Consider the following 18,166-nt stretch of genomic DNA (forward strand, 5'->3'; position numbering starts at 1 on the left):
AGCTGAAATAACGATCTCAAAGCCCTTGTGCTATAACGCCCAAGGCTTTTGTCTTCTATACAAAAGAAGTAACCTGGCTTTCAGATTCCATAATGAATAGAAAATAGGAGGGACATGGTGCGAAGAAACAAAGGGGTCCACTACCAGCAAGCAATTCGGGTGCTGACGAGTTGATGGGTGCAGCACACCAACATGGCACAAGTATACATATGTAACAAACCTGCACGTTATGCACATGTACCCTAGAACTTAAAGTATAATTAAAAAAAAAAAATTAAAACCAACTTTCTATAAATATCAAAAAAAAAAAAAAAAAAAAAGAAAAGAAATAGTAGCTGACAGCCTGGCAGTGAAGGCAGTGACAAAAGAAAAGTTTAAAGCAGACCTGAATCTTTTTTTTTTTTTTTTTTTTTGAGACGGAGTCTCGCTTTGTCGCCCAGGTTGGAGCGCAGTGGCCGGATCTCAGCTCACTGCAACCTCTGCCTCCTGTGTTCAAGTGATTCTCCTGCCTCAGCCTCCCGAGTAGCTGGGACTACAGGCGCCCACCACCTCGCCCGGCTAGTTTTTTTGTATTTTTTAGTAGAGACGGGGTTTCACTGTGTTAGCCAGGATGATCTCGATCTCCTGACCTCATGATCTGCCCGTCTCGGCCTCCCAAAGTGCTGGGATTACAGGCTTGAGCCACGGCGCCCGGCCAGCAGACCTGAATCTTAAAGCAATACAATAATTAGCTGAGTGCGGTAGCTCACATCTGTAATGCCAGCACTTTGGGAGGTCAAGTGGGAGGATCTCTTGAGCCCAGGAGTTCAAGATGAGTCTGGGCAACAAAGTGAGACTCTGTCTCTACAAAAAATCAAAACATTAGCCAGGTGTGGTGGTGCATGCCTGTGGTCCTAGCTACATGGGAGGCTGAGGCAAGAGGATCGCTTCAGCCCAGGAGGTCGAGGCTGCAGTGAGCTGTGTCCATACCACAGCACTCCAGCCTGAGTGACAGAGCGAGATCCTGTCTCAAGAAAAACAAAAAAAAAAAAAAAAAAAGGAAAAGGCATACAAGAATTTGGGGGGCTTAGCCGGACGCAGTGGCTCACACCTATAATCCCAGCACTTTCAAAGGCTGAGGTGGGCGGATCACTTGAGGTTAGGAGTTCAAGACCAGCCTGGCCAACATGGTGAAACCCTGTCTCTACTAAAAATACAAAAATTAGCCAGGTGTGGTGGTGGGTACCTGTAATCCCAGCTACTGGGGAGACCGAGGCAGGAGAATTGCTTGAACCCAGGAGGCAGAGGTTGCAGTGAGCCAAGATAGTGCCACTGCACTCCAGCCTGGGCAACAGAGCGAGACTCTGTCTCAAAAAAATAGAGCCTTGGGTATACGAGCAAAAACACTATCCTGGCTGAGCGTGGTGGCTCACGCCTGTAATTCCAGCACTTTGGGAGGCTGAGGCAGGTGAATCATTGAGGTCAGGATTTCAAGACCAGCCTGGGCAACATGGTGAAACCCTGTCTCTACTAAAACTACAAAAATTAGTTATGTGTCGTGGTGGGTGCCTGTAATACCAGCTACTCGGGAGGCTGAGGCATGAGACTTGCTTGAACTCAGGAGGCAGAGGTTACAGTGAGACTGTACCACTGCACTCCAGCCTGGGTGACAGAACAAGGCTCTATCTCAAAACAAAAACAAAAGCAAACAAAAAATGCCATCTTCCTGGGGTTGCTGGAGAAAATGTCACTCTTACAGCCCAGATCAATACCTGAGATATTCTTTCTTTTTTTTTTAGATGGAGTCTCACTCTGTCATCCAGTGGCGCAATCTTGGCTCACTGCAACCTCCGCCTCCTGGATTCAAGCAATTCTCCTGCCTCGGCCTCCTGAGTAGCTGGGGTTACAGGCGCCTGCCGCCAAGCCTGGTTAATTTTCGTATTTTTAGTAGAGACAGGGTTTCACCACATTGGTCAGTCTGGTCTCAAACTCCTGACCTCGTGATCTGCCCGCCTCCGCCTCCCAAAGTGCTGGGATTACAGGCGTGAGCCACCCCACCCAGCTCATACCTGAGATATTCTTAAACAGTTATGCATATGCCCTGATTAAGAACACAGGGACGTAAATGATACATTTTAGCAGGAGTCCCAGAAAAAAAAAAAAAGAGTTAAGATAAATACCCTTTTAGAGATTAAACAAGTATGCTTCAGTCACGTGTGCAAAATCAACTTCTGTGGAATGTTGGTGAGAATGTGGAGAAACTGGAGCCCTTGTGCACTGTTGGTGGGAAGGTAAAGTGGTGCAGCTGCTATGGAAAACAGTCTGGCGTTGCCTCAAAAAATTAAACATAGAATTACCATATGATCCAGCAATTCCACTTCTGACTATATCTCAAAAGAGTTGAAAGGGACTGGAAGAGATATTGATACACCCATATTCATAGTAGCATTATTCACAATAGTCAAAAGGTAGAAGCAACCCAAGTGTCCGTCAGTAGACGAATGGATAAACAAAATGTGGTCTATGTTCACAGTGGAGGCTGGGCCCGGTGGCCCACGCCTGTAATCCCAGCACTGTGGGAGGCCGAGGAAGGTGCATCACCTGAGGTCTGGAGTTCGAGACCAGCCTGGTTAACATGGTGAAACCCTATCTCTACTAAAAATACAAACTTAGCTGGGTATGGTGGCAAACGTCTAATCCCAGCTACTTGGGAGGCTGAGGCAGGAGAATTGCTTGAACCCGGGAGGCAGAAGTTGCAGTGAACTGAGATCATGCCACTGCACTCCAGCCTGGGCGACAGAGCGAGACTCCGTCTCAAAAAAAAGGAAGGGAAGGCTGGGTGCAGTGGCTCATGCCTGTAATCTCAGCACTTGAGGAGGCAGGAGGATTGCTTGAACCCAGGAGTTCAAGACCAGCCTGGGAGGTAGAAGTTGCAATCTGAGACTGCCCCACTGCACTCTAGCCAGGGCAACAGAGCGAGATCCTGTCTCAAAAAAAAAGGGGGGGGAATCATTCTGACACATGCTACAACATGGATGAACCTTGAAAATATTATACCAAGTGAAATAAGGCAGATACAAAAAGACAAATACTGTATGATTCCACTTATATGAGGTACCTAGAGTAGTCAAATTCATGGAGACAGAAAGTAGAATAGTGGTTGCCAGGGGCTGGAGGGGAGGAGGGGGTGGGATGTCATTGTTCAGTGGGTACAGAGTTTCAGTTTTGCAAATGAAGAGTTCTGTGGATGGATAGGCAGTGATGGTAGCACAGCAACATGAATGTCATTTAATGCCACTGAACTGATTAAGGCCGGGCTCAGTGGCTCATGCCTGTAATCCCAGCACTTTGGGAGGCCAAGGTGGGCAGGTCACATGAGGTTAGGAGTTCTAAACTGGCCTGGCCAACATGGTGAAACCCTATCTCTACTAAAATACAAAAATCAGCTGGGCATGGTGGTGCACTCCTGCAATCCCAGATACTTGGGAGGCTGAGATTGGATAATCGCTTGAATCCGGGAGGCGGAGGTTGCGGTGAGCCAAGATTGCATAATTGCACTCCAGCCTGGGCGACAGAGCAAGACCCTGTCTCAAAAAAAACCCAAAAAAACTGATTAAGATGGTAAATTTCATGTTTATTTCACTATAGCTTTTAAAGAAATCAACCTGTGTGGAATTTGTCATCTCCCAAGTGGGTATGTGAGTTATTACTGGAATTAAAGTTCAAAATCCTCCAAATCCTTTCTACTTAGCATGGAGGAAGTGTGGACAAAGAGACCCCAGGACCATTTTGTTTCCATTTGACACAAGATAAGCAAACAGAAGTGGGTGAGGGGTGGTTAAAAGCTCAGCTTAGACCGGGCATGGTGGCTTACGCCTGTAATCCCAGCACTTTGGAAGGCCAAGGTGGGCGGATCACCTGAGGTTGGGAGTTCAAGACCAACTTGACCAACATGGAGAAACCCCATCTGTACTAAAAAATACAAAATTAACTGGGCGTGGTGGCGCATGTCTGTAATTCCAGCTACTCAGGAGGCTGAGGCAGGAGAATTGCTTGAATCCAGGAGGCGGAGGTTGCCGTGAGCCGAGATTGTGCCATTGCACTCCAGCCTGGGCAACAAAAGCGAAACTCCATCTCAAAAAAAAAAAAAAAAAAAAAAAAAAAAAAAAAAAAATTGCTTAGTTGGGTACTGACTGTGGGGTATCCCTCTTTCTCTGAGAAGGAAAGGTGATAAATTCCCGTAGGGACTCCCAGTGCTAGTCAGCACAACAGGAAGTTTCCTGGGCAGTGTGCACCTAGTAACAGAGTCTCTCTGTTCTGTCCAGGTTGCCTTTTTCCTCTACAATGGGGTGTCGCTAGGTCAATTTGTACTGCAGGTAACTCATCCACGTTACTTGAAGAACTCCCTGGTTTACCACCCACAGCTGCGAGCACAGGCTTGGCGCTACCTGACATACATCTTCATGCATGCAGGGTGAGTACCTGTCTTCTTTTGCTCTGTCAAAAGACCCTACAGAAAAACAAGTGGTCAAGATAGCCTGGATTGAAATATAGTTTTTAGTTTATTTTTATCTACTTGGACACAGGATTTGAGATGGCTGCTTGAAACTCATTTAATACCAAAATTATGTAAATTATTGAGAGTGAATGGGAAAGGGAAAAATATATAAGAAGGAAAATGCTAAAAGCCAGCAGTGAGAACAGCACATACATACACAGCATTTGATTCCATGTACTTGCTAGAGGTGGCTTAAAAATTTATTCTAGTGCTTCCTAGTGGCTTCCTAGAGCTTTTGCTTTGGCCACTAGAGCAAAAAGGGATGTCAAGCCACCAGATTTATTGTCCATAACTGTGTGAGTGCCCTTACTGTGTGTGAGTTCCTCCCAGTCTGGTCTCCATGTAGATAGAGGGTCTTCTTGAGGAACTCTGGTGATAATTATAGTTTCTTTTTATAGAGCCCTGTAGCCTATTTTGGGGCTGGAGCACAATTAGTTTTCACTAGTGCCTCCCACTTCATGATAAAAACCTACCAGCTGGCTAGGTGACCACCCAGGTCCATGTCCCTTGAGCAGCAGTCTGGAGGCTTTCATATGGTGGAAGCCCTTTGATGGGAGAGGAGAGACCCCAGACACCAAGCCTTTGTGGTGTCTTCTCTTCTGCAGCCTCTCCAGAGAAGTGAAGGAGCTCACAGTTAGCCTGGAGAAAGCCCTGGGGGTGCCTGGCCCTGGAGTGAGAACTGGGAAGGGGGTGACTCTGGCCCCAATGACGCCATCATTCCCGTTGCTCAGGAGAAAGACCTGCAATGACCAAGAGGGTTGTCCCATGAGCCTCCCTTCCCCAGAGCCTCTAAAGCAGATGCAAGAGCTAATCGCGAATTGGCTGCACCTGCAGGGGAGGAGGGTGCTTTCTGGTGAAGAGACCTGAATGAACACCTCTGCTCGGGCGAAGATTACCATTGGTACAGGCTGCTTACTTTGTCTGGCTTGCCCCAGGCTTCGATCTCACAGGGATAAGGAGCAGCAGGATGGCTGTCATGCTTCACTCACATCCACTCATAAGCCAGGGGTGACAACAGACACGGGGGCTTCCCTGCCCAGGCATCGCAAGCCAGTGGCCGCACGTGGGTTGGGACTGTCTGCCTTCTTTGCAGGACTGCCCCCTGACTTCTCTTGGTGCCTCAGGCTGAGGAAGGAGAAGAGCCAAAGCCTCCTTGCTCCATCCTCTGCCTCCTGGAGCCAAAAACAATGTGCTCACGGTGGACAGGGCTTGGATGCCTCCAGCTGAGGCCTAGAGGGCTGGCCATGGACCTTTCTCCAGTAGTTCCTTTGATGGGTCAACGCCTGCCAGGAAGAGTCCTGGGAGGATTCTCCAGGTCTATGGATTTTGAACAAGGGGCTCTTGCCTGGTGTAACAGAGATAGCAGTAGATAGGAGATAGGGACAGCTGGCCAGCATCTAGGGAGATCGCAGCAAAGTGACCTGTTGGCCAGGTGTATTGATTGGCTCACACCTGTAATCCTAGCATTTTGGGAGGCCAAGGTGGGAGGATCACTTGAGGCCAGGAGTTTGAGATCTACATGGGCAACATAGTGAGACCTTATCTCTACGAAAGATAAAAAACTTAGCCAGGCCAGGTGGTGCTTGCCAGTAGTCTCAGCCACTCTGGAGGCTGAGGTGGGAGGATCGCTTGAGCCCAGGAGGTCAAGGCTACAGTGAGCCAAGACTGCGTCGCTGTACTCCAACCTGGGAAACAGAGTGAGACCCTGTCTCAAAAAAAAAAAAAAAAAAAAAAAAGTCACCTAAAAAAAAGTGACCTGTTACTCAGAGACACACTGTAGGCCTGGGAATCCAGAAGCCAGTGTGGTAAAGAAGAGCTCAGATTAGGAGGCAGGAGCCCTGAGTTCCTCCCCTGGCCTCTGCTAGTCTTAGGTTCTGAGACTGTAAAACAGGGCATGGTTCTAGAAAAGCCTGTAAGGCCCCTCCGCCTGGGAATCTGATGTTGTCACTCAGCTCTCTTTCCAGTGACTTCTCCTGACACCTCTAATCTCCCTAGAATCCTTTAGGTAGCAGTCAGTGGTGGGTAGAAGATTGTAGCATAGTAGGAATTTAGGACACAGCCTAACCTGCCTGAACTACCTCGCAGGTGCACTCCTGAGTAAGCAGGTGCCCATGTGTTGCCCACAGTTCCTCTGCAGCACAGCTGGGCCTCCAGGCAGGGCCCTGTGGCCAGCAGCAAGGTGGAGACCCAGGCAGGGCCCAGGCTCCCTGTTAAAGGCTGTTACTCCCTGACATACAGCATCCCCTGGGAGCTTCCCGGGGGATGTCTGCTCAATTTAAATGAGACAGTGGGTGTTAAAGTGCTGTATAAAGTTGGAAGCACCCGATTGATTTAGTAATAGTCATGTTACAATCTTTTCTGGTAATATGCACACAGCTAGACACCCCACAATTTTAGCAGCAAGATCTAGTCACAGGTAGTATAGGGAGGCAGGTGTTCACAGGGTCAGAAAACCTGGGGTCCCATCTCCCAGTCCTGAGGATTTTGGAGCAGAATAGGTCTCTCTCTTTTTTTTTTTTTCCTGAGATGGAGTCTCACTCTGTCACCCAGGCTGGAGTGCGGTGGCATGATCTCGGCTCACTGCAGCCTCCGCCTCCCAGGTTCAAGCAATTCTCCTGCCTCAGCCCCCCGAGTAGCTGGGATTACAGGCGCATGCCACCACCCCCAGCTAGTTTTTGTATTTTTAGTAGAGATGGGGTTTCATCATATTGGCCAGGCTGGTCTTGAACTCCTGACGTCATGATCCACCCACCTCGGCCTCCCAAAGTGCTGGGATTACAGGCTTGAGCCACCGTGCCCGGCCTAGGTCTCTTCTTATACCAGGAAAGAGAAACCTCCCTTTAATTGACTTTAAGGGAAAACTTTGAATTATTAAGTTATAAGATGTATCTTTAATGCCTGCACTTGTTTTGAGAACATATTTTTCTTTAAACATCCGTAGCTCTTACAAATAGAGCCAGAACATGGCTGGGCACAGTGACTCATGTCTGTAATCCCAACACTTTGGGAGGCCAAGGGGTGGATCAGTTGAGTTCAGGAGTTCGAGACCAGCCTGCCCAACATGGTGAAACCCTATCTCTACTAAAAATACAAAAATTAGTCAGTGTGGTGGCACATGCTTGTAGTCCCAACTACTCGGGATGCTGAGACAGGAGAATTGCTTGAACCCAGGAGGCAGAGGTTGCAGTGAGCCAAGAGCATGCCACTGCATTCCAGCTTGGTTGACAGAGTAAGACTCCATCTCAAAAAACAAAACAAAACAAAACAAGAACAAACAAAAAACAAATAGAGCCAGAACGACCACATGACCCAGTGAATGGAGCAGGTCAGGCAGATTAGAGACCTGAGCTGTTGTCTCAGCATGGCCACTAACTGTGACTGGTCACTATCTCTGAGCTTTGTTTTTCCACAGGTTAACTGACTGATGGAGTTGCTGGATTTTTTTTTTTTTTTTTTTTTTTTGAGACAGAGTCTCGCTGTGCTGCCCAGGCTGGAGTGCAGTGGCGCGATCTCAGCTCACTGCAAGCTCTGCCTCCCAGGTTCACGCCATTCTCCTGCCTCAGCCTCCTAAGTAGCTGAGACTACAGGTGCCCACCACTTCGCTGGCTAATTTTGTTTTTGTATTTTTAGTAGAGGGGGGTTTCACCGTTTTTAGTCAGGATGGTCTTGATCTCCTGACCTTGTGATCTGCCCACCTCGGCCTCTCAAAGTGCTGGGGTTACAGGTGTGAGCCACTGCACCCGGCCTTTTTCTTTTTTTTTTTTTAAGAGATGGGGTCTCACTATGTTGCCCAGGCTGATCTTGAACTCCTATGTTCAAGTGGTCCTCCCACCTTGGCCTCTCAAAGTGTTGGGCTTACAGGCGTGGGCCACTGCGCCCAGCCTAGTTGCTGGATCTTGACTGTGGTTAGTCTGTCTCACTGTGCCAACTGAAATGCTGCCAGTCATCGCCCAGGCCTTGCACATGTGTTCCTGTCCCATCTGGAAGGAACACTCTTTCCAAGATGGTCTGAATTGTCATTCCTTCCCCTAGACCATGAGCTCCTCAGAGGCAGAGATGGTGTTGTTCACTCCTGGATCCCTGGCATCTTGGGGGATGCAGGTGTTTGTTGAATGAATGAATGAATGAATGAATGAGTGTGGTCTCTCTGTCACAGGATAGAACACCTGGGACTCAATGTGGTGCTGCAGCTGCTGGTGGGGGTGCCCCTGGAGATGGTGCATGGAGCCACCCGAATTGGGCTTGTCTACGTGGCCGGCGTTGTGGCAGGTAGGCAGGTAGGCCCTGTGTCCGCAAAGGCACATTGCCCCAGGGTGGGGTGGGAGACCCTGTGGGGTGGGACAAGCCCCAGGCTTCCAGGACACACAGAAGATCCTCATCTCCAAGGCTCCTGACTTACCGGGCTGTCCTCCAGGCACACGCACCTCCCCAGGAGGCTGGAGAGGGGACTGCTGCCCAGAGAGGGAGGTGTGTGGCAGGACGGGGGAGGAGAGCCCTGGATTTGGGACAGGCTGGCCAACCGACTCTCAGTCTCACACCACCATGTGGTAGCTTCTGAGCTTGGGGAAATTTCCTAACCTCTTTTGGCCATGTTAAGCTTTAAGAGGGAACTAATGAGATCTGCCTATAGGGTTGCTCGGAGGGTGGAGTGAGTGAGGCAACAGATGGAACAACAGTGCTCCGATAACTGCAAGGGCACAGTGAGATCCCCAAGGGGGAATCAAAGGGGTGAGTGGAGCCAGGTACCGTCCTGGCCGCATAGCACCTGTCCCCAAAAGGAGAGCTGGCTGCTACCCAGACCAACCGCAGTTCCCTTGCCTGACCCACTGCTGACAGGGAGTCTGGCCTAAGAGGCAGTGAGCCCTGGCTCCATCTGAAGGCGTCTGGGCCTCCAGCTGACTGGGCACACATGTGGCAGGTGATCATCCTTCATGGATAGTGGCCAGAGTGACTTCCAGTGAGCCTTCCACCTTCTGCCCCTCCCCAGTGGGAAGTGAGGTGGGTGAAGTGACCTGGGGAGAGCGTGGCTTGCCCCTCCCCAGTGGGAGGTGAGGTGGGCGAAGTGAGCTGGGCAGAGCGTGGCTTTCTGCAGGAAGAGTCTGCCAGCCAGGCCTCTGAACATGAGGATCTCCCTCGTGATGTCTCCAACTTTATTGCCAGCTGTTTTTTTTTTTTTCTTTTTTTTTTTTTTTAACAAGGTTTGCCGCTTCAGCTCTTCAGCTTGACAGCTGTGCCCAAGGGAGCTTTGTGTGTATGTTTAAGTAAGATCTTAATCCTTTCTGAGTGGTATTAAAGTTGTCATCAGGAGAGCCGGGCAGTGTCAGCCTTGTAAACAAGAGGCAGGCAGGGACCCTGGGAGTAACTGAAGTGGTTTCAGAAATCAAAGAGGAAGGGTCCCACCCCACCCACAGGAGGCTGGTCTGCTAGTGCATGAACCCTTGACCCAGAAGATTCACCCTGCACCATCTCCTTCGCTCCTGTATGCGCCGAGGTTAAAATCACTGGCACCTTGGACAGCACCCCTGCAAGCCCCTCCTAGAATCCAAGGCTCACCGCGTCCTTGAACAAAGGGCTAATGAGCATCTCTAAGTGCCAGACTTGTTCAGCCACCCACACACCCCCTAATCCTGACATCTGAGGATTTATAGCCCCATTTTCCATACCTCAATACCCAGAGACCCAGATGTCAAATAGCAAGGAACAGGGAAGACATTAATAACATTTGCAGCCTTAGTATTCAATTAGATGGGAATGCCAATAACCTAGAAGACAAAAACAAGATTCAAACGGACTCAGACCTCACCCAAACCAGGTGACATGCAGTGGGGGGACGTTGTAGTTGTCACCTCCCCAGTGACACCAGTGCAGAGTGGGAAGATTCAGACAGAAGCAGAGCTCGTCACCTGAATGTGAGCATGTAGGGCTGTATCATTGAGCACATGGCATGCACTGTTCTGTCTGAGTCATTGATTAAGACCAGAGGGCACTCTGGTCCCCACACATGTCATTGATCTTCATGATTGAGTTGATTGATCTGCCTCTGCTGTCTACCCTTTCCTGTCCTCCCAAGCTGTCCTCTGAGAGGGGAGCTGGTTTACAGCTAGCCAGCCCTGGATTGGACGGGTGGCAGTTATCAGTGCCTACCATATGCAGGCCGTAATTCATCCACACGACAACGCTACAAGGTGGACGCTGTTGCTCTCCCCCAGCACGGATAGGAAACCAAGGCTTAGAGGGCTAAGTGACTCGCCCAAGAAGATACAGTTAGAAAGTGGTGGAGCTGGGCACACACCCAGGCTGTTTGACCCCCCACGCTGTGATCTCAACCACTACAATAGTATGACGAGAACCAAAAGACGGGCCCTGTCCTTTTTGCAGTTAATTTATTGTCAGAAACCAAGGCAGACCAGGTGCAGTGACTCACACCTGTAATCCCAACACTTTGGGAGGTCAAGGCAGGAGGATCGCTTGAGTCCAAGAGTTCGAGGTCAGCCTGGGCAACATAGGGAGATCCTGTCTCTACAAAAAGCTTTTAAAAATATTAGCTGGGCATGGTGGTGTAGGCCTGTAGTCCCAGCTACTTGGGATGCTGATGCAGGAGGATCACTTGAGCCCAGGAGTTCAAGGCTGAAGTGAGCTGTGATAACACCACTGCACTCCAGCCTGGGTGACAGAGCAAGACCCTGTCTCAAAAAAGAAAGAAAGAAAGAAAAACCAAAGGAGACCTTAATAGATGTCTGGCAGCCTTACTCTCTAATTCCTGCCCAGTGAAAGTGTTTCCAACCCACACTTTGTAACGAGGATAGCTAACCTCTATGGAGCATATACGTGCTCCAGGCATATGATGAGGGGTTCGCGGATGTTCGTGGATGCTATTCTCATCACAGCTGTCCTATACGGTGGGTACTGTCACTCCCATTTTACAGGCAGCCCAGAGAGGTGAAATGACTTGCAGATTTGCTTACCTGAGAAGTACTACAACTAGGGAGGAGCCCTTCCCAAGCCCTGTGCTTCTAACCAATGCTTGAGGCCAATGTGCAAATTACTTATGGCTAGCAATTATATGGCACATAATGTAGATATTTTAAAAACCTGTATCTTGGGCCGGGCAAAGTGGCTCACTCCTGTAATCCCAACACTTTGGGAGGTGGAGGTGAGGGTATTACTTGAGGCCAGGAGTTCAAGACCAGCCTGGGCAAGATAGTGAGACCCCATCTCTACCAAAAAAAAAAAAAAATACAAGATATTGATTTTGTATATCAATATCTTGTATATCACCGCGCCCGGCCAAAAATCAATATCTTAAATGCATCACCAATCTTATATTACAGATTGTATAGATTACTAACCATGTGTGCATCCCCAGAGCCTAGCACAGGGCTTGGCACATGTTAGGCAATAAATATTTGTAGAATAAAGGAAAGTGGCCAGGCCTGGTGGCTCACACCTGTAATCCCAGCACTCTGGGAGGCCGAGGCGGGCGGATCACGTGAGATCAGGAGTTCTAGACCATCCTGGCCAACATGGTGAAACCTTGTCTCTACTAAAAATACAAAAATTAGCCGGGCATGATGGCGGCACCCGTAATCCCAGCTTCTCAGGAGGCTGAGGAAGGAAAATTGCTTGAACCTGGGAGGTGGTGGTTGCAGTGAGCCAAGATGGCACCATTGAGCCACAGCCTGGGCAACAAGAGTGAAACTCCTTCTCAAAAAAAAAAAAAAAAAAAAAGGAAAGATAAGTAAATAAAGTTATATTATTTAAAGATAAATGTTCCACCAATTTTGGGATTTTTTTTTAAGGTCAAAGAAGATGTTGAAGAACACCTGCTTTAAAATTTTCTGGGCTAAAATTATCACAGCTGTACATTATGGCAAAGTTGCCAGTTTATCTGTGTGCTGACATGAACTTGGAATTTTGGGGTGCGGGATACAGAATTTGTAATCCTGAACTAAGGCCCATGGGTTGCCTCTGTGCAGAGGTGTGGCGTGTCACTCCAGTTCATTCTCTCCTGGTCCTCTGCCCCCATGACCTCTGTGGAATTCATACTGGTCTTATCTGCCTGTACCTGTTAGGATCGTTCAGAGCTTGTGAGGGGATTCCTCCCTGACCCACACTTCCTGCCCAGGGAGGGCCTTTATTACTGTGTTTATGTGTACACAGCCCCATGTTTGTCTTTGGTCTCTCCCAGTTGCTCTAGTCCAGGCCTCACCTGCAGTCACTGAAAGTCTTTGCTTTTTTGTTTTTTGAGGTTTTTTTGAGACGAAGTCTTGCTCTGTCATCCAGGCTGGAGTGTAGTGGTGTGATTTCGGCTCACTGCAACCTCTACCTCCCAGGTTCAAGCGATTCTCATGCCTCAGCATTCCGAGTAACTGAGGCTATATGCGTGTGCCACCATGTCCAGCTAATTTTTGCTTTTTTTTTTTTTTTAGTAGAAATGGGGTTTCACCATGTTGGCCAGGTTGGTCTCGAACTCGTGATCTCAGGTGATCTGCCTGCCTCAGCCTCCCAACGTGCTGAGATTACAGGGGTGAGCCACCACACTGGCCCAAAAGTCTTTATATCACCACTGGGGGGCAGGTGGATTCAGGCCGTTACCTTCGAGGTTCCAGAACTGGAACCCAAGCCTCGGCCCCTGGATCTTAGGCCAAAACTCAGGTCACTGAATTTCTGATCTGGAAGGAACCAGGGAGGTCCCCTCCAGCACTGGCAAACTGTTCCCTAGGCCCCGTCCCCACGGAGCCAGAGCTGCTGCCTGTGTTCTGCTCCATGGCTTAGGGCGTCCCTGAAAGGTTTCCTTTGAAGAGAATTTTGCTGCTCAAAAGTCGGAAAGCCTTAGACCTCATTCTATAGATGTGAAAGAAAACTGAAGCCCAAAGAATTCAGGGACTGTGCCCAAGGTCACACAGCTAGCTGGCCAGGCCCCTTCCATACTCCTGCCACAATCCGAAGCTGACCCTTGACCCTAGGGTCAGGACTCCGAGTGTGGATGGGGTGAGGGAAAGGTCAGGGTGTGCCAGCTTGACCCTGGCAGGGGCCCTTCCCTGCCTGGGGCTGCCCTGAGGCAGCTCTGCCTTGGTGGACCGCGCTGGGGCAGGGGCGAGGGAGTGGACTCTGGGCGGGTTTGTACAGACCTGCTCTGCGAAGAGGCGCCAGCCTAGGGAGGCTGGGGCTTCCTCTGTCCAAAAGGTAATGAATGAGGAGCAGCCTGGGCAGCCAGCCCTCATTGCAGCCCCGCAGTGCAGCCTTCGCAGACAGCCCCGCAGTGCAGCCTTCGCAGACAGCCCCGGCAGCAGAGCCTGGGAAACCTTTGTCATGCAGATCCTGCTGCCTGCTTGTTTGCCGCCCTGGGATTTTCCTTTCGTGTTATATATGGCTGACCCTGTGGCTAAGCAGTAAAAAAAGCAAAAGAAAAAGAAAGTCATCTGACAATAGATCAATACCTAATTAAAGCCAGAGGGAAGGCATGAAAGATTTATAGTTGCCCTGGGAGGGGAGGAGGACTTGGGAGTCCTCAGTTCATGACAGGTTTTTTTTGTTTTAGAGATTACATCCCCCTTGAGACCAAGAATTGGTTGTGGGGAATCTCTTTCTTGAAGACCTCAGTGAGTAGGGGAGGCCTTGATGGAGGTGGGGGCAGGGGAGGTGGAACAGTTTATCAGGGGGCTCTGCTGCCAGGTCCTTGGGTGCTCTGGTTGCTGGGCTGGGCCAAGCCTCCTCCTAAGTCCGTGGATCTTGCACCCCATAGAGCCTGCAGAATTTGGCTTTCTGCCTGTCCCTCCTTTCTCCAGCAGCTAATTGGCTCTTGAGCCCGCAGGCATTTTCCAGTGGTAATTTCTGCACACTCACCCAGGCCAGCCACCTCTCATCCTCTGAGCCCTGGGCTCTACCTCCTAGTTATTTTTAGTCTCCCATGCCCTTCCCTGGAAGCCAAAGCATTGATCACACTTAAATGAGACCAGAACAATAAATTTCCCCTCTTTTCTTTGCTCAGCTTCCCTCCCAGGACAAAAGTTTGTCATCCCCCAGACCAAGCCTCGTGTACCCTTCCTTTCCCCCAGAGGGTATGACATCATCTCTTTCTCTTCCCCGTGACTTTTCAAGGACATGTTTCTTCCAAAGGAGCCCCACTTGAGAGATGCTGTTGGCCTTTTGTGATTTAGCTGGGCTGGAGGAAGGGTGGAAGTAACCCTAAGTAAGCAGTTTTCTAGATGCTGTTGAACAGAGGGAGAGATGGAAGAGGGTGGAGGTTAACCTCTGGGCCAGTTTGGGATGTGGCTGCTAGAGAGGCCAAGAGTGCGGGCTTTGGTCAAGAACACAGGTGGGTTTTGCATCAGGCAGACCCAGACAAATCCTGGTTCTAGCACTTCCTACCAGGAGACTCTGGGCTCAGTCTCCTCATCTTGGGAATGAGGCTACTGGCGCCTGCCTCAGAGGGCTGTCTTGAGGGTTGAAGGGAAGAAAGTCTGTAAAATGTTTGCCTAGTATCCATGTCACCTAGGTGGCAGCTGTTTCTGCAATAACTACTGCTACTATTTTTGTTATGGTTCCAGAACCCTGACATAACACCATGTCAGGCAGAGGTTGGGTTGAGAGGCAGATAATCCAGGTAGAAGTCTGAATTTTACTTTGGGCTGGACACTTCCCTCTTTTGAGTCAAAGAATCAAATGGTTCTTTCAGCCAGAAATTAATCCTCTAAGAAATGCATTGGAGGCCGGGCTCTGTGGCTCACACCTGTAACCCCAGAACTTTGGGAGGCTGAGGCAAGAGGATTGCTTGAGTCCAGAAATTTGAGACCAGACTGGGCAACATAGTGAGACTCTGTCTCTACAAAGAAAAATACAAAAATTAGCTGGGCATTGTGGCACACGACTGTAGTTCCAGCTCCTTGGGAAGCTGAGGCAGAAAGATCACTTGAGCCCGGAGGTCAAGACTGAAGTGAGCTTACCGTGCCACTGCACTCCAGCCTGAGTGACAGAGTTAGACCCTATCTCCAAAAAAAAAGAAAGAAAAAGAAAGGAGGGAGGGAGGGGAAGAGGGAGAGAAGGGAGGGGAGAGGGCGGGGTGGGGGGTGAATCTCCCAGGCAACATGGACTCTGAGGAGGAAGAGGTGGAGCCTCTTGCTCTGGAGTCTTAGCATGGAGCCTGCAGAATCCAAGGCCTGGGGCTGGGGTGGGTGAGCCGAGTCCCACATTCCTGAGAATTCTCGTTGTCTTTCTGTACTAGGGTCCTTGGCGGTATCTGTGGCTGACATGACCGCTCCAGTCGTGGGCTCTTCTGGAGGGGTGTATGCTCTCGTCTCTGCCCATTTGGCCAACATCGTCATGGTGAGCACCTCCCATTCTCAGCGTGTCTTTCTGGCCCTGTCCTCTGCCATCACTGGGCCTGAGTATTAATCCACTGGAGCTGGCTCACCAACAGCCAGGCAGACCTGACCTGGAGCAGAGTTCTCACACGCTCCTCAGCCTCTGCAGGCCCATTTCAAATGGGTGCCTTCTGAATGTGATTCCTGTTTTCTCCAGTCATGGCTTGGCCTAGGACCGTGCCCATCTCCTTCTTCTGCCTCTTTCTCATTCACTGACGTTAAAGAGTTAACATTTGGCCAGTAGCGTATATGGCCATTGGAATTGCTTCTTTATCATGGGTTGTTAAAAGGGCCTTAGAGATTATCTCATCAAAATTCAAAAGGTTAAGTGACTTGTCCAAAGTCACAGTTAAGTTTGTGGCAAAATGAGGGCTTGAACCCGTATCTCCTGACAACCATTCAAGAGTTGTTTCCTGGCCAGGCGCGGTGGCTCACGCCTATAATCCCAGCATTTTGGATGGCCAAGGCAGGCGGATCACAAGGTCAAGAGATGGAGACCATCCTGGCCAACATGGTGAAACCCCGTCTCTACTAAAAAAATACAAAAATTAGCTTGGCGTGGTGGCATGCTCCTGTAGTCCCAGTTACTTGGGAGGCCCAGGCAAGAGAATTGTTTGAACCTGGGAGGCAGAGGTTGCAGTGAGCCGAGATTGCGCCAACGCACTCCAGCCTGGCGACAGAGCAAGACTCCATCTCAAAAAAAAAAAGAGTTGTTCCCCTATCCCAGCCTGTCATGGGAGGAGGGCAGCACTCCATTTCTCATCCTCTGCCTTTTCCTGGAAGGTAGTACAGTGTGATAGTGAAGGACCTGGGCTGTGGAGCCAGTCAGCCTAGGTCTAAATCCCTGCTACTCTCTGGGCAAATTACGTAATGACTTTGCACCTCACTTTCTACACCTGTGAAATGGAATGGGAGCTGGGCACAGTGGCTCAGGACTGTAATCCCAGCAGTTTGAGAAGCTGAGGTGGGCAGATTGCATTGAGCTCAGGAGTTTAAGACCAGCCCAGGCAACATGGTGAAACTCCATCTCTATAAAAAATACAAAAATTAGCCAGGCACGGTGGTGCATGCCTATAGTTCCAGCTACTCCAGAGGCTGTGGCTGGAGAATCGGTTGAGCCTGGGAAGTGGAGGTTACAGTGGGCAGAGATTGCACCACTGCACACCAGCCTGGGCAACAGAGTGAGACCCTGTCCCAATTTTTAAAAAAAGAAAGAAAAGAAATGGAATGATATACAGTAAATGAGATAAAGTTCAAATAACCACCTATATAAATGTAAAATTAATTTCCTTCTCCTGACAGAAGAGGCCAGGATGGGCTCAGACTAAACAAAGCCTTGAAGGCCAGAAATGGGGATCTGATAGTCTTAGAGGATATCAAAATCCTTTTTTTGGAGGCAGTCTGAAGTCTGAAGGCTGATGGAGGAGTCAGTGGCTAACCCTGCCCAACCCCTCTGCTGGCCTGGGAGCCTCCAGGTCTTAGTTGTCTGTTTCCCCAGTACCTGGCTTACAGCTGGGAGCATGGTAGATGGTGCCCGCTACATTTTAGTGAATGAAGGAAGGAAGGAACAATGTCCAGAAAAGGCATAGCTTTTCTTTGGGGTCCTCCTGTTCTCACCCACTCCTCCATCAGTGTCTTCGCCCACGTGGCAGATGTTTGAATGCTCAGTGATCGCAGTGCACAGGGCTGGGAGTTCCTGAATTATCCCATGTTTTTCTTCCTTATCAATCTCACTGTCACCCACCCTGCTCCCAACCCTGTCCCTTTTGTTCTCATCAAAATGCCCATTGTACACTGAGCAAGAGAAGAGAGAGCACAAGAGGGAGGGGAAAAGAAAGGAAGAGAGGGGGAGAGAGAGACACTGAGTACCTGCCTACACTTGCTACTGGCCTGAATTTTGGCACCTTCGGGTGAGTGCTCAGAGAGAGGCTGCGGGTGTTGGGAAACATGGAACGGTGAGCCTCTCAGTGTGTGTGTGCAGGTGTGTTTGCACATGCACACAGCTCAGTTTGTTGAAAACCCGAGCGTATGGGCTGCCTCCCATGGCCCTTTTAAATGGGTCATTCTGTATCAGTGCCACATCTTTCCCCAGACACAGCTTTTCCTCTGAATTCTGCCTCCTCCACTCCCCCCTCCCCCTGCCCCAATTCCTTTCAGTAGGGGAAGGAAATGCTAACCTCCTCCCTCCCATTCCGCCCAAGACTTGTATGTGTGTAGGGGTGATGAACAAGCTCAACTGAAAGAGAACACAGGGAGGAAGACACAG

At 49.7% G+C, this 18,166-nt stretch overlaps 1 protein-coding gene across 4 annotated transcripts in view; it reads left to right on the forward strand.

Annotated features, from left to right (window-relative positions):
• RHBDL3 (rhomboid like 3) overlaps positions 1-18,166 on the forward strand; it is a 59,956-nt gene that overhangs the window by 24,770 nt on the left and 17,020 nt on the right. For all 4 annotated transcript variants that reach the window (XM_008010980.3, XM_008010981.3, XM_008010984.3 and 1 more), the window contains 3 exons: positions 4,305-4,453; positions 8,694-8,806; positions 15,762-15,862. In XM_008010980.3, coding sequence (XP_008009171.3) covers positions 4,305-4,453; positions 8,694-8,806; positions 15,762-15,862 — 363 coding nt within the window. The remainder of the gene's footprint in view (positions 1-4,304; positions 4,454-8,693; positions 8,807-15,761; positions 15,863-18,166) is intronic.

The sequence above is a fragment of the Chlorocebus sabaeus genome, chromosome 16 (genome assembly GCF_047675955.1).
Source record: "Chlorocebus sabaeus isolate Y175 chromosome 16, mChlSab1.0.hap1, whole genome shotgun sequence".
In the NCBI taxonomy this organism is placed as follows: Eukaryota; Metazoa; Chordata; class Mammalia; order Primates; family Cercopithecidae; genus Chlorocebus; species Chlorocebus sabaeus.